Raw genomic sequence first — 16,177 nt, 5'->3', positions numbered from 1 at the left:
CTAATCGGCTTCAACATTTTAAACGTCTTCCTGCCCAATTGGGCTGGCTTTAGCGGGCGATTTTCAGAGTGGTTGCTGATTTTTGAGCTACTTTTAGCGTGTCTTTCCGGTTTTGTTTTGTTGGGTGGGAGGGGCGGTATTCAAACGAGGATTTTTTTTTTTCTCCAGCTGCATTTCAAGCCTCATTCTGGTGCTGTAATAGCTTCTCTCGTTGTTCAATGCATTCTGGGGCTCCATCCAATAGGAGAGAAAAGAGTAGCGATACTATTGGATAGCCAGAATGAGGCTTGAAATGAGTTCACATTTCATTCTAGATGTCCAATGGGAGAGGCTATAACAGTTGACGTCACGCTGACGCTAACCTGTGTTGTGCTGCTGCTGTCAGTAACATATGGCAACCCCAACCAGCCAGTGAGTGAGTGGAGAGACGAGAGTGAGCACTGGACTAAGGAGTACGGAGGCAGTTAGTGCGCCTGCATGGGTGGCCGCCCTCCCCCCGCTCCTCAGCCCGTCGGGAAGCTTGGGCTGGAGAATTTCCCACCTAGCAGCCCATATCAAGAAGCAAACAGTAACACTTCCGGCAGTCAAAGCAAAACGAAAAAGAGTTAACCCTTTCTTTCCCCTCTCATCGCCCACCAGTCTGCGCAGCCGCAGAGGGCTGGAAAGGGAAGGCTAACGCGCTGCGGCCGCTTTAAATGAGACTAAATGAAAACAAAAATACATGCAGAAAGGCGGGATTTGGGGCAACCCGGAAGTGCGGTTCTGGTTCCCGTGTGCTGATGTGGCCGAGGCAGGCGAGGGGCGGTGCTGCTGCTGGATCTCAAGCACAGAAGTCCGGGATTTAGTGGCGGTGAGTCCGGGAAAAGCTGGACAAAGGACAGAGAGTAGCGTTTTGTTCGTTTTCTGAAATCCCCGCTGGTCTGTAGATCAAAGTGTCATCATAAAACCACATTTAAGTTTGTAGGTTGACACTTTTACCTAAGGAATGGGTGACTTCATAGGTGTGGGCAGAAAAGGAGCAAAGGAATGTGTCACAAATGGACACTTGTGTCTGCAGACAGAATCTTCCTTCCATGTCCGGTTATACAGTCTCTGTTTATGCCTTATGGTATAGCAAGCTTAAGAGTATAAGTTCATTAAAATAACGTTATACTGCACGTCAGTTTTTATATATGTTCTGTTTTATGTTCATCTGGTAAGGCAGGTTGCCTACATCTCTTTGCCTGTTTTATAGCTCAATATTTGTAACATTATCATACTGTTTCATAGTTATGTTGTGTGGGAATTTAAGGTGAAATTAGTAAACCATCATCCCTTTTATAACTATTAGTAGTATTTTCCATATTTGATTTACATGTGTTTATACGGTGATGTGCAAACGTCTGGAACAGGTTGTTTGCAGTGTGGAATTTCAGTATGGTTGCATTCATTTAAGTTCCTTTTTTTTTGTTTGTTTTTTTAATGTATGCTTATTTAGGACCCTGTTAACTGAGGTGTGCTAGCGTTTTTAGCGCATGCTAAACGTGTAGACAGCCATAGGAATATTATGGGCATCTACACGGTTAGGGCTCGCTAAAAATGCTAATGCACCTCTAGCGCGGCTTAGTAAACAAGGCCCATAGTGTTGCTGTTATTAGTGGCTTCCTGCACAAAGATTCTATAATGTTTATTACAGTTATAAATGTATGTCTCCACCTTCCTCACGTTGCCTGTAACCGTTTATCCAACGTGTACTATCCTTATGTTCTTTCCCGTCCTTCTGACTTTTGTGTCATTACCCTCCTTGCATTGTAATCTTTTGTAATATTGTAAGCCACATTGAGCTCGCTCTGGTGGAAAAATGTGGGGTATAAATGTACCAAAAATAAATAAATAAATAAATAAGTAGTTATCTGGAAAAAAAGCTTTTCTGCTGATGGAATCGTGCGCTTCTACAGTATCTTGTATCCAGTGTACCTGAATGTAACTCACCTTGAGCTACTACTGAAAAAGGTGTGAGCAAAATAAATATTCCTTGGCATTTACCATGCCGTTCACAATTTATAGATGTCCAACACCACTTTCTGTTATGCAACCACAAGCCATGATCTTCAATACTTCTTTGCTCACTTGACAGAGGCGCAGAGGAAGTACAGAGTCAACAAACAATATAAGTAATGTAATATCTGTGTGATTGGTTTGTTTCCAGTCTAAAGATGTTGAGTCGTCTCTCAGGAATTGCAAACACTGTTCTACATGAGCTGTCAGGAGATGGGGATGCTGGAGAAGCAGAATCTGCTAATACAGTGAGTGCTTCCTATTTTCTTAACTGAGGGAGTCTTTTATTAAAGACAAGCAAAAACGCCTGTTTCAGAACAATTGAAACGGGCCCTAGGAAGGCTGTCGTCTAAGCGTTTTCTCGTCTCTCTCCCCTTCCCTCCGTGTTCAGCGATTCTCCCCTCCCATCCCATCCACGTCCAGCGATTCACCTTTCCCCTCCCATCCATGTTCAGCGATTCTCCCCTCCCATCCATACCTCAGGTCACAGCAGCGGCAGGCTCGGGTCATGTCACCTCCAGCCTTCCCTCTCAGTGTCCCGCCCTCCTCTGACGTCATTTCGTCTTTCCGTGAGGGCGGGACACTAAGAGGGAAGGGAACGCTGGAGGCGAGCTGACGTAAGCTCATTTGCATACGGTTACGAATCCAGCCATCCAGGGATGCAGATGAACAAATTATTATATAGAGAGATTAGTGCAGGTTTTCTGCAGCAGGGCCCATAGGAATCAAACAGATCCTGTGGCAGATAACTTGCGCTAACCTTTAGTAAAGGATCCCCTAAGTCCCCAAATCTCATCCTGGAGGCATCCCAGCCAGTCAGATTTTTGGGATATCCACAATGAATATTCATGAGAGATATTTTTATGTAGTGGAAGCAGTGCATGCAAATATGTCTCATAAATATTCATTGTGGGTATCCCAAAAACCTGACTGGCTGGGATGCTTCCAGGACCAGGTTTGGGAACCACTTCCCTAAGTGTTGTGCCTTTTGCCTCTGAAGACCAAAACCCTGTAATATTTTTAATTGCCATCTGTCTTTTCTTAATGATTTTTAATCTTTTTTTTTTAATATAGATTCCTTCCCTTTTGCTTCCTACTTGTTTCCAGTGTTTATGGTTAATTAAAAAAAAAAAAGAAAATTAGTTTGACAGATTTCTGTAAAGTACATGAAGGTGAAATTTTCCATAGAAAATTAATTCATTAGCAAGAATTATGATCTAAAGTTCAGAAAAGAAAAAAAACACGAGAAAATACCAATCTATCTATCCAGGTTGTTAGTGCTGGATAAAATAATACTGTTGTGAATACTCACCTGCATTTGAGTAACAAAGTTATACTAGTTTAGTGGGTTCCTGCTTGTTTTCTGACCAAGGACAGTGCAGTGAAGAAACTGAAGCCCTGTAATCAAAACAAGTCAGTTGAAGCAGAAGGACAGAAATCAAGTGGCTCGTTGACAGACAGCAACCCTTCAACACACAACATTTGGTTACTAGGTTTCAATAGTAGAAGACCACATAACCATAAGTTTAAGAGATTGTGATGAATCATTCATTTTCTGATGTCCATGTATTTCAGAAGAGAGTAAAAAGGTTTACTAAAGCATGCTGAAAAATGGCTTGCAGTAGGGTAGGCGGGGGTTTGGGGCACGCGCTGATCCATTTTTTAGCTCATCTGTAAAAAAGGCCTCTTTTTTTTTTTTTGCCAAAAATGGACGGGCAGCAAAATCAAAATTGTCGCGCGTCCATTTTGGGTCTGAGATCTTACCGCCAACCATAGATCTAGCGGTAAAGAATCTGGCCAGTAATGACCTACACGCGTCAAATGCCACTTGACGTGCTTCCGTTAGGCGCGCCAGGAAATAAAAATTATTTTTCAGACACGCATAGCGGATGCGCGCCAAAATTGAAATTACTGCAAGGGCCACGCGGTAACCGGGCACTAACTCCGATTTGGCGTGCATGTAGGCACCAATGAGGCATATTTTCAAAGCACTTAGCCTTCCAAAGTTCCATAGGTTTCTATGGAACTTTGGAAGGCTAAGTGCTTTGAAAATATGCCTCTATGTGGCTTAGTAAAAATGGCCCTTAGTTCTCATGTATGATTTGGTCCAACTCTACCGTTGTTGTTTGTGTGGCTTATATTATTTCTGCTGTTGTATTGTGATCCACTTAGTTTCAAGTGATGGGATATAAATGTTTAAATTAAATAGAACCCACTAGCCATGTCATCTGGCAACAAATGCCCCAACTTATTGAGTGTTGGGTGAGACAGTACTTTCTCCAGTAAGTTTTAAGTGCCACCTATTAGCTTCATATCCCCTAGTCTAAATATTATTTGAAAGGGTAAATGACCATTTCCTATTTTACCCGTTCACCGCCTCATGAACTTCTAGATTTCTTTTATATTTTCTCTCAGCCATCTTTTCTTCAAATTGAAGAGCCCTAACCTATTTAGCGTTTCCTCCGACCTAAAGAAATTGTTTTGTACACATTTGCACTGTTCTTTCTATGTTTTTTTTTCTCCCTTCCTGAAATTGTAGGAAGAGAATTCATTTGAAATAATTTGAAAATTGGGAACAAATTAACCTGGAGGATTTTTGAACCCTTTTATTTTATTTTTGCCTACATTTTAAAAAGCAAGTATAGCTAATAATCTACAAATTACAGATTTGTTTTTTCTCCCTCTCCTCAGATTGAGGACATTTTATTGGCCTGGTGAATTGTGTGTGGTTGTGGCTTTTTTCTCCATACTTTACTGTTTCATGTTCGCAGGAACCTGTGCCAGAGACTGGTGTGGAGAACATGGTGTCAGAGGATGTGTTGGCACGTCTGGCACACACAGAGCAGTTAGTAGTCCAGATGAAAGAGCTGATTCGGGATAAAGATGCCCAGTTACAGCAAAAAGAAGCAGCACTAAAGGTACTGAGTATGCTGTAAAGGCAAACTGTTGTATCCTGATGATGGAGAGAGAGGTAGCAGAGAGGCAAAGTGGAGCAGTGTACTTAGTGAGAGAAAAGAGAGATGCAGGAACAAGGCTGGGAGCCAGTGCCCTGAGCAATGCTTCAAGTTCCCTGAAGAAAAGTTTCAGCTTTGTGTTTGTCATAGGCAGAACCCTCATAAGCACAACCCCACATGTGGGTTTTTTGGTTTTGTTTGTTTGTTTGTTTTTAAATCCATTACTCCTCCTGTTTTTTCCCCTGGAGATCTTGGAATTCCTAAGCTTTGAATTTGCAAATTTCTAAGTATCTCCATATTGATAGTTTTATTTGGGGTTCCCCCCCCCCCTTTTTTTTTTCTGTTCAGGAGGAGGATATAGCTCAGGAGACATTAAAAGGGTTATTTTAGAATCCTTTTAATTACAGCTTCCACATGGAAATTCTATTAGAAAAGGCTCTGTCAGCAAATCCTTTTCTAAAATACTACCAGAATTGAACACATCCTGACCTGGGCTTTAATTCCAGTCTAGTTAAAATAGGGCTCTTAGCCTTCCATGGCTGCCAATTTTTGCAGCCTACATTTTCATGCTACTTTCTTCCTAGGAAGAAATAAGTCGGGAACATGACAGTCACTCTTTCTGTTAATGTGTGTGTGCATGTTTTTTTAATTATCATTTTGTGCTGAAATTATTTCTCCTTCCTAGGAGGAAAAGGATCTGGGAGATGCTAAATTAGCAAAGCTAAAACTTCAGGCAAAGGCGAAAATGGCCTCTCTGAATAAACAGATTGATGAGCTGAAGAAGGCAGCGCCAGGGATGCCTGCAGAGCCTCAGCAGTCACCTGGTCAGGTAAGGATTGGGCCTGTCCTGTATCTAAACCGTATCTATAGTATATTTCACTATGGTGTTCCTTTTTGCCCAGTATCTTGCATGGTTGGTAGTGGTGTGGATAGGAAGAGGTAATGAATTTTAAAGCATTTGACTGCCCAATTCAGGAGCAGAAAAGAAATTTGTTTTCTCCCTGACTTACACCTTCCTCCACCCCCCCCCCCCCCCAGGAGTCCTTCCCTAAATATGACTTAAAGTACACGTTAGTGGAAGAATGCATAGACTTTTTTTTTTATCCAGTTCTCAAGACATATCATGTAAGTTGGTAAAATAGTTCTCGCTTTATATATATGTTTGGATTAAAATACCATTTGTTTATTTATATTATATACCATTTTCCTGATCAACTCAATCATTCAAAATGGTTTCCAGACATATAAAGCAATCAAAGTATGAATAGAGAAAACAGTAACAATTGGAATAAAGACATAAAAAAAAAAGAAATTCAGATTCCTTCATAATAACGGTATGTTTACATTTAAATATTTTAAAAACAAATGAATGAGGGAACAGAAAAATGTTTTTAACTTCCTTCTAAATATCATTTGTTTTTCATCTCTAATCAGTGAGAAGTTTATTCCACAACTTTGGACCAATTGTTTGAAAAGCTTTAGATCGCCATCCTACTTTCTTGACAACTAGTAAAAAAGGCCCGTTTCTGTAAGAAATGAAATGGGCACTAGCAAGGTTTTCCTCGGAGTGTGTTTGAGAGAGTGTGTGTGAGAGTGACTCTGAGAGAGAGAGTGAATGTGCGAGTGTGTGTGACAGAGAGAGAGTGAGACTGGGTGCGAGTGTGTCTGTGAGAGAGAGAGTGTATGTGTGAGAATGAGAGTGTGTGCCAGGGGCCCCCCTCCCTCCCAGTTCCACATCAACCAAGCCCCCCCCCCCCCGGGTATGAATTCTTGCCTGTTGTGTGCACGCCGGTTGGGGGGTGTCGCTGGTGAAATATGCTTGCTCAGGTAGATAGTGGACATGGTGGGTTACAGAAGGGAGATGCTGCATGGGGAGGGAGGGAGGGACCCTGAAACTGGGAGGGAGGGAGGGCCCTGAAGCTGGGAGGGATGGGACCGTGAAACTGGCTAGGGGGCTCCTCGGTCCTGTTGGCGAGCCAAGAAGAAGCAGTGGTGGGCATCAGGGGCTCAGTGTAGTTGAGGAGGCGGACAGAGGCCAAGCACATCCTGTCTGGAGAGGAATCGCCACCAGGCCCCACGGCCGGCACCATTGCTTCGTTGATGATACGAATAGGCACGATTCTTTCTAAGTGCCGCACTGTGACCTGGGCGTTGGACGTGAACTGGCTAGCTGCGGCCACCGGAGCCAGCTCAAAACAGGAGGAGAAGGCAGGCATGGTCCCTACTCCACCGCTATTGCCGTCTCCCGCGTCTGGGGCTCGACTGTTTCCGCGGGGCACTCTTCGGGGGGGCTTATCATCGGCGCCAGACAAGGGTACTTTGAAGGTGGCCCCAGGATACTGTGTTAGCATGCTGCTGTAGAACTCAATGTCCAGCCCGCCGCTCACGCCCCCTTACTTATACACATATCCAAAAGAGGTTTCAAGTGCCTAATTACTTTTAATTTCAAAAATGTTTTTTTCAGCAACAGAAGCTGTCTGATCTTTCCCAATCCCACCTTGGCTGAATAAAACCCCCAAAACCCTCAGATCACTGCCAGACCAATCTCTGATCCACTGTGAGAAACACACTTATGTTGGATGGAGAGATATTACCAGTATCCAAAAAGTGGTTTTACTTAAATTAACCACAAGACCACTGGATTTCAACCTTCTATCCAACTTGATTTAGCCTAATTATTGCGGAATCTTTTATTTCTCTCTGATGGAAACAACAAACTGATGTTATCTGTATACATAAACTACTTTTGATGTCAAAACTGCAAATTAAGTCTCTCAAAGCCTGAAGATAAACATAGAAAAGTAATGGAGATAATGGTGAACCTTGAAGTATACCCCATTTCCGTAATTTAATTTTGAGACCAGCTACCTTCATGCCAAGCTGTAAAAGATATTTCCACAAGAAAGGATCTTCTGTCGTACACTTTTGCAAAAGGATGGCTGGTTCCACTAAATCAAATGTGGATGGTAAGTCTGATGACACGTGAAGACGAGGAACATTCTTATCCATCCAAAAATATACATCATCCATCGTAGATACCAACATAGTGCCACTATTCCTTCAGAATCCAGCCTCAGCTATATCCAAAATTTAGATTCTTCAAATCATCAATTTGTGAAACCACCACCTTTTCAGTCAGTTTGACCATAAAATACAAATTTGAAATAGTATTTTAGCTAATTATCACCCTATCATCCTTTTTCTTAAAAATAGGGGTTACCATGGCTTCTGTAGAGTCACTGGAAGAAAACCTTGAGATAAAGAAGCATAGTTATGCAATTCAACTCCTTTATTGGCTTACCCTTAGTTGTGCAGTTTTGTAAAATCTGCTATTTACTTAAGTGAATGCTGGCACTGACACATGCAAGTCGTAAAATCTGCTGCTCACACATGCATTTACATATACAGAGCCCTGAGAGATGGTACTTTTTTGCAAAATTTCTGCTGTGCATGCTGCCAAATAACATGTATTTTTTTTCTCTGTCTCCATGTATTTTACAAAAGACTCCATATTCTGCTAGCCTCTTGTAAAATATACTGGAGACTTAATGTCATGACTTGAACATCGTTTTTTCATCTACATAATCTGTACTAAATTTAGCTTTACATATTTTATGACTTTGGTTATAGATGTCTGTTATGGTCTATGGCCTCCAGAAGTCAGATGTCGGCTTTGACTCTCTTCTGGGTCTGGGTTCCTTGCTCTGGTCCTGGGTCCGCTTCTTAGGGGCAGTGGGTTTTGTAGCACAATAATACAACACACTGGTGTGGCTTGGAAGAAGGTGTTTTATTAAAAAAATAGGCTTAGTTGGTTTACAGCATTTAGGGCAGAAAGGTATTACAGCACTGCTTCTCTGTGTCTGAGTATGCCTTTCTTTCTGATTCTGTGTGTCTGTCAGTGAATGAGAGAGTTTGTCCTTCTGTTGGGGCTGAATGAAGGGGGGATGTGTGTATGGAAATGGCTTTCTCAGAAAAAAAGGTCTGCATTATGAGGGATATGGGTGCCTGGGCGTGAATATGTCCTTTTATACCCCTGAACTCCCTTTTTCCAGCATATTCCTGTGTAATAATTTAGTTTGTTTGAACTGATGTCTCCTGATTACCCAAGAGGTGTGGATTCCTTTGAAGGTCTGCTAGTTGGAGTCAGTTTGTCTGGCCTCCTTTTGCGCTGAGGGTGCTTGATCACCCCCAATATTGAGCAGATGCCTTCAATTTGTCCAAACATGGATAGTTTGGGTTTAGCACCCCCAATCTTTCTGAAAAGTCTGCTGTTATACCTGAATGTGAAACTGGCAAGAGATACCAAGCTGTATGATGGCTTCAGGTGTTATGGGCATTCTTGACGAGAAATGTAGGAGATACAGGAGTAGCCTAATGGTTGCAGTGGACCTGAGAGCTCAAGGACCCAGATTTAAATTCCACTTCAGCTATTTTTTTTTTTTGTTTGTTTAATTGTGAGCCCTCCAGGGACAGAAAAATACCTACTGGTCCTGAATTTATAAGACACCTGCAAGCTTGAAGGCTATTGAAATGGTGTACACAGGTGTTTTTCTGTCCCTGGAGGGCTCACAATAAAATCAGCTGAAAGGGGGATTTGAACCTGGATTCCCTATTTCTGAGCCCACTGCTGTAACCATTAGGCTATCCCTCTGCTCTGCATGGATGTCTGTGTGGTCATTTTATAAGGTGGATGCTCCTCTACTGCCACACAGACGTCCATGGCCCTTGTTTTCTCCCGTTAATAATTTGGATGTTCCAGTTTGCAAAATGGATGTTCATGCAGGACGCTTTCAGCACACTCACGTGTAGGCTGTATCCTGTTCTAAAATACATACGAGATGGACGTCCATTTGCGATGTCTGACTTTGATGTCCATTCTAAAGTGCCACGTTTAATCTCTTTAAAGGCTCATTGTTTTCATTTATTTATATGTACATTTTATGTGAAAATGTGAAACAGTTTTGGGGTTTTGGAATGTAAGGTGATGTATTATGTGGACGAAGATATAAGTGTATTAAAAGGGGGAGTTGGAAAAATTCTTAAGACGGTAACAAGATTTTCTTGGACTCTAGGTACTGATGTAGGGAACAATAACATTTTTCTACTGTAGTCTAGATTGCTATGATAGTATTTCATATTGCCTTCCCCTATGTCACAACTAAAGAACTGTAAGATGTTGCCGAAATCAGGTCGATATGATAGACTGTAGGTCTTCAGCTGCATTCACTGCTTTGGTATTGGTGGTAATGCCTTTGGTGGTAAAGGTGGTGCTGATTAGCTTTCTATCTTATTACACTACTGTTTGTCTTTCCAGCTGAGTGGAGAGCACAGTTTCCATGAGGAACAGCAGGAGGAACTCAAGGCGTTAAAGCTCAATTTGCAGGAAAAGGAGGGTTTGTGCAGGGAGCTCCAGGAAACGGTCACCAGCTTGAAAGAACAGTTGGAGTCAACCAACATGAGTCTAAAACAAGCTGAGGCACAACATGCAGAACAGGTAAAGTGTGGCATAGATGTGACCACAAGATGATCAGCAGCAAACGGATATGATGAATGCTGAAGCACCCACAGAGCTGGCACTCATCAGGGGAGAGGGAGGGGGATGGCAGCCACTGAAGGATTATGGAGGTCCAGCAGCAAATATCAGTAGGGATGGACCAAGGGCTTTCCATAGAAGAGGAGAAAGAGGAACCAGAGGATAGAAGTTCAATTAGAAGTTCAATACTCTTTTTAACAAAATCAAGCACTGTAAAAAGGCCAGAGGCCTAACATTTTCCATATAACAATGTCCATCAGAGGATAGCACAATTACAGATGGACCTGTGTCACAATTGGACTCATTTTCGAAAGAGAAAAACATCTAAAAAGTAGCATAAAGCAGCTTTCGGACGTTTTTCTCGCAAAAACGTCCCAATCAGTATTTTCAAAGCCCATTTTTAGGCGTTTTTCTATGAAGTCTGTCAAAAGTGCGTTCAAATCACAAGGGGGCATTTCAAAGGTGGGATTAGGGCATGCCTAACAGTTGGACGTTTTACAGCCATAATGGAATAAAACAAAAAACGTCCAGGACTAAAACCAAGATGTTTTGGTTTAGACCTCATTTTAGAATGAATAAGGGAAATGGGACTTGATATACCGCCTTTCTGAGGTTTTTGCAACTACATTCAAAGCGGTTAACATATATTCAGGTACTTATTTTGTACCAGGGGCAATGGAGGGTTAAGTGACTTGCCCAGAGTCACAGACCATACTTGGAATAGTGGTTCTTTACACTCAGCCAGTCAAGTTTCTTTAAGATGAATATGGATGAGATAAATTTGCATTCACTGCCTCCATTGTATGGAAATCTATCTCATGCCTAACTTATTGTGGATTTCCTCTGCATAAAATGGAGCTATATATAATTTAGGAAACAAGATAGCAGTAGCAGCAGCAACAAGGGGAGAAACAGAAAAATACAACTCTACTTTTATATGCTGTTCAAGATATGGAAAACATACCAAAATAATTTGGGTAGTCCGCTGGAAAATGTTGTTCATCATATTTATTTGGAGATCATGGGCTTCATTTTTACAAATTATTCTACATAGTTTAGCCTATGTGTCATAAACCTGAAATAAAGCAGTAAGGCAAGCATCCAACAAACAGAATCTCGCAGTAATGGCTTAAAAATCCAGGAATTAAAAAAGGCTTAAAGTCCATAGTGTGTTCTGAAGGAGTGGTTTTTGGTCTTGGCTTTGTTCTGCAGCTGAGCTCCCTGCAGCAGGTGATCCAGGAGAAAGATTCCCGTTTTCAGGAGCAGGTCCATCGCCATGAGGAGGAGCTTCTACAGGTAGCTGCCCAATCAAATGCTGGTGCCGAAATGCAGCAGGTATGTCGTAAACAAAGCCATCTCAAGCTGTCTGATATTCAAAACCATTTAACCGGCCAGGAATGGCACCTGGCCAGTTTAAGAGGCACTTAGCTGGTTTTCTGGCGATATTCAGCAGGAGATGGCCAGCTCTCTCCCACCGAATATTGCTACTTAGCGCTTTAGCGGGTACCTGGTTATATCACTCAATATAACCAGCTATACACATCGCCAAATCTGGCCATGTGAACAGCAGGCCTATATTTGGCCGGTTCCAACTTAACCGGCCAGCACTAAATTTCAGCTTGGCCAGTCAAGTTGAAACCAGCCAAAAATAAAACTGAGTTTCAAAGCCGGTCACCAGAAACGGCCCAGCGTTGAACATTCAGGCTCAGTGCTGACCGCGGGAGGCAGCCCGGCTACCTCCCGCCTTCTGAATGTTGGCCCCAGTGTATCCGGGTTTAGAAAGCTTTCTGGATCTCAGGAGGTGTTAGTTTAATAGATCTGTGTATCAGATTAAGAAAGTGGTTAGCATTGTATTTTTTAAATTGAGAATTTTACAACGTTTTGCAATATTTACTGCCTTATGAAGATTTTTGTTCAGTATTGTTCTATGTCATTTAGATTACTGCATTGCATTATACTTGGGACTACCTGCGAGTTCTGGGAGGGTGTTGTAGTTTGCACAAACTTCAGTTGGTAGAATACTCATGGGATATTGTAGAAGAGATCATATGATGTCTATACTAAAGTCTCTGCACACTGGCTGCCTGTATTTCAGCATGTGAAGTTTATTGTATATATGTTAGTTTTAAAATTGTTATGCATCCCTGTAACTGTAGCTCGGTATTTAAGAACATTGGAGGAGTGGCCTAGTGGTTAGGGTGGTGGACTTTGGTTCTGGGGAACTGAGGAACTGAGTTCGATTCCCGGCACAGGCAGCTCCTTGTCACTCTGGACAAGTCACTTAACCCTCCATTGCCCCATGTAAGCCGCATTGAGCCTGCCATGAGTGGGAAAGCACAGGGTACAAATGTAACAAAAATAAAATAGATACTATTGGAGATTCTACATGGAATGTTGCTACTATTGGAGATTTTACATGGAATGTTGCTACTATTGGAGATTTTACATGGAATGTTGCTATTCCACTAGCAACATTCCATGTAGAAGGCTGCGCATGCTTCTGTTTCTGTGAGTCTGACGTCCTGCACGTACGTGCAGGACGTCAGACTCACAGAAGCAGAAGCCTGCGCGGCCACATTGGTGATCTGCAAGGGCCGACTTCTACATGGAATGTTGCTAGTGGAATAGCAACATTCCATGTAGAATCTCAAATAGTAGCAACAGTGGAGGAGTGGCCTAGTGGTTAGGGTGGTGGACTTTGGTCCTGGGGAACTGAGGAACTGAGTTCGATTCCCACTTCAGGCACAGGCAGCTCCTTGTGACTCTGGGCAAGTCACTTAACCCTCCATTGCCCCATGTAAGCCGCATTGAGCCTGCCATGAGTGGGAAAGTACGGGGTACAAATGTAATAAAAACAAAACAATAGAGTACCATCAAGCTCAAACATGTTTTTTTGTGTGTGTGGATGGTGTGCAACATAATTGCCACCATAGTGCAACTAGAGATGGGCAGCAAAAACAATAAAGAGGATAGAACACTTCTCTTATGATGAACAGGTTAGAGCTCTTCAGCTTGAGAAAGATCTAATTGAGAAGGGGATATGATAGAAATGTATAAAATCAGGTGTGGGGTGGAATGGTTAAATAGGGAACAGTTGTTTTAACCTTCTACATGAACACTGTAAAATTAATGACCAACAGTTGGAAAACAAATCATAGAAACTAGGACTTTTCTGAGTATTCATATTCAGTTCGATTCAGCCCCAAATACATTATTCAAGTTCAGCCAAATAGTGATTTAAATTCGAATACAAATAATCCAGGGCTCTACTGTGCTAAATTCTACTGAAATAAAAATTTGCCCTGGGATTCTATATATGGCGCCTGAATTTCCATGCAGAAATCAAAGCGTATTCTATAACAATGCGCATAACTTAATTAGTTCACTATCTAATCAGCACTGTTAATTGGATGTTAATAAGCAATTAGCAGTAGTTGGCATTACTTGAGATTGTGTTACTTCCTCCCGTCCCTTAGCCCTCACAGGGAGGGGGGAAACACAGGAAAAAAATAATAAGAAGAAAGAGAACTTATACTCCGTTAGGCGCAACCAGTAATTACCTTTATTGGTTTCTCACAGAGCCAAATACAAATAATAGTTCTCTCCCTGGAGCAGGTTGTCAGTCCGCAGCACGCATTCTGAATAACAAAACACTGCTCAGCTAACACTGTCCCGGACATTACATATATACTGTTGAAAGTTACATTTCTCATAAATCATGTGATTTCCCCTAAACTGGAATCAGAAGGTAGCCTGTACCATATATGGGTATATCAGTCTCTCCTGACATGTGCACATGCACACTTGGTGACCATTGGCTAATTATCTGTATAGTGTGCACAACCAGAACAATACCCTTGTGTCCTCTCTCTGTCTATCTCCCCAAATGAAACATTCTGGACATGTTAGGCTCACACTGTGTCCCCAGCCTGTCAGCAACTGCCAAGGTTACCTTATATGAAAGGCATGATCTCAGCTCCTGAGAAAAGCATTGTATGTTGCAAAGATGCTAACTTGTTAGGCCATCTTGTGAGAACCAAACTGAGGCCTTAGTACAGGCCTTAGCCCTTAGTAATAGGCCTAACATGGGAAGGAATATACAAGATTTATGCGTACAACTCGCTAAGTGTATTCTGTAATGTATTAAGCTTAAATTCTAAGTTGCATAGTTGAAAGAGGGGGTGGCCATGGGCTGTGTTTGGGCATTTCTGAAATCTATGTTCATTATTATAGAAAACACCCAATCTGCACCTAATTTAGGCATCGGAATTTACACCAAGTAAAACATGGCCTAAATGGATGTGACCAAATTTGGTCAGATAGAGAGCTGCTCGGCATATTCTATATCCCACATAGAAATTTAAGCCTATTCTATAAAATTTACTACTATTACTTATTATTTCTATAGCGCTACTAGACGTACGCAGCGCTGTACACTGGACATAAAGAGAACTATTATTTGAGTGGAGGAGTGGCCTAGTGGTTAGGGTGGTGGACTTTGGTCCTGGGGAACTGAGGAACTGAGTTCGATTCCCGGCCCAGGCAGCTCCTTGTGACTCTGGGCAAGTCACTTAACCCTCCATTGCCTGCCGCATTGAGCCTGCCATGAGTGTGAAAAAGTGCGGGGTACAAATTAAAAAAAACAAACAAACAAAACAGTCCCTGCTTGACAGAGCTTACAATCTAATTAGGACAGACAAACAGGACAAATAAGAGAGAAGGGAATTACTAAGGTGGGAATGATAAAACATGAGTACTGAACAAGTGAGTAAGGGTTAAGGAGTTAAAAGCAGCATCAAAAAGGTGGGATTTTAGCCTAGATTTTGGCGTACTTTACAGAATACGCCTACACATATTTTTGTTCTGCGCAGATTTTTCAGGCGCCATATATATAATCTAGCCCTGATTTCATTTTGCTTCTTTTATTATTTGTTAAGGTTCAATGCCTATTATTCGTATTCGGCTAAATAATATTTGTCATTATTCATATTCGGCCAAATAGTAAAATAAGCTATTCGGTACAGTTTTATTACAAACTCTTTTTTTCACATAAAACATAATTAAGCTGTGGAGTCTGTTGCTGGAGGATGTGGTCAGAACCAGTACTGAAACTTGTCTTTTGGCACTCTTCAGAGAACTTAGTACACTGCTGGATAAAGGTACTCCTACAGTGTGAATGCAGTTAGACCGCTCGGTTGTTTTGATTTGGTAAAGCACAAGCTATTATTACATAAGTTAGTCGATAGGTATTGTTGGTTCAGTTCTAACCTGGGTTACTATGAGGCATATTTTCAAAGCACTTAGACTTACAAAGTTACATTTTAACCTATGGAACTTTGTAAGTCTAAGTGCTTTGAAAATGAGCCCCCACTTGTTTGAATTGCAGTTAAGCAGTCAAAAGGCAATCTGAGATTTCCTTCACTTCATTTTCTGGGTGTGTAGTTCCCCGAGATCTGCTGCTTTCTCCTCTCTTGTTTAACATTTTCTTTAGTTCATTAATCATTGAACTCAAATTCTTGGCTCTCTCATATTATATTTACACAGATGATGTCCAAATAATCTTCCCTGTATCTACTTCATTGTCAGATCTGAACATAAGTTGCCATACTGGGACAGACCGAAGGTCCAGCAAGCACAGTATCCTGTTTTCAAC

The 16,177-nt window shown here is 41.8% G+C and overlaps 1 protein-coding gene across 2 annotated transcripts in view; it reads left to right on the top strand.

Moving 5' to 3' along the window:
* The first annotated feature begins 781 nt into the window (after nucleotides 1–781).
* Nucleotides 782–16,177, top strand: part of GOLGB1 (golgin B1) — an 81,987-nt gene continuing 66,591 nt past the window's right edge. For both annotated transcript variants that reach the window (XM_030217063.1, XM_030217061.1), the window contains exons 1-6: nucleotides 782–850; nucleotides 2,189–2,285; nucleotides 4,809–4,955; nucleotides 5,677–5,820; nucleotides 10,306–10,485; nucleotides 11,737–11,859. In XM_030217063.1, coding sequence (XP_030072923.1) covers nucleotides 2,196–2,285; nucleotides 4,809–4,955; nucleotides 5,677–5,820; nucleotides 10,306–10,485; nucleotides 11,737–11,859 — 684 coding nt within the window. In that variant the 5' untranslated portion in view covers nucleotides 782–850; nucleotides 2,189–2,195. The remainder of the gene's footprint in view (nucleotides 851–2,188; nucleotides 2,286–4,808; nucleotides 4,956–5,676; nucleotides 5,821–10,305; nucleotides 10,486–11,736; nucleotides 11,860–16,177) is intronic.

This window comes from Microcaecilia unicolor, chromosome 10, assembly GCF_901765095.1.
Source record: "Microcaecilia unicolor chromosome 10, aMicUni1.1, whole genome shotgun sequence".
In the NCBI taxonomy this organism is placed as follows: domain Eukaryota; kingdom Metazoa; phylum Chordata; class Amphibia; order Gymnophiona; family Siphonopidae; genus Microcaecilia; species Microcaecilia unicolor.
The sequence above is the reverse complement of the archived record's forward strand: the minus strand, read 5'-3'. Positions and strand labels throughout refer to the sequence as shown.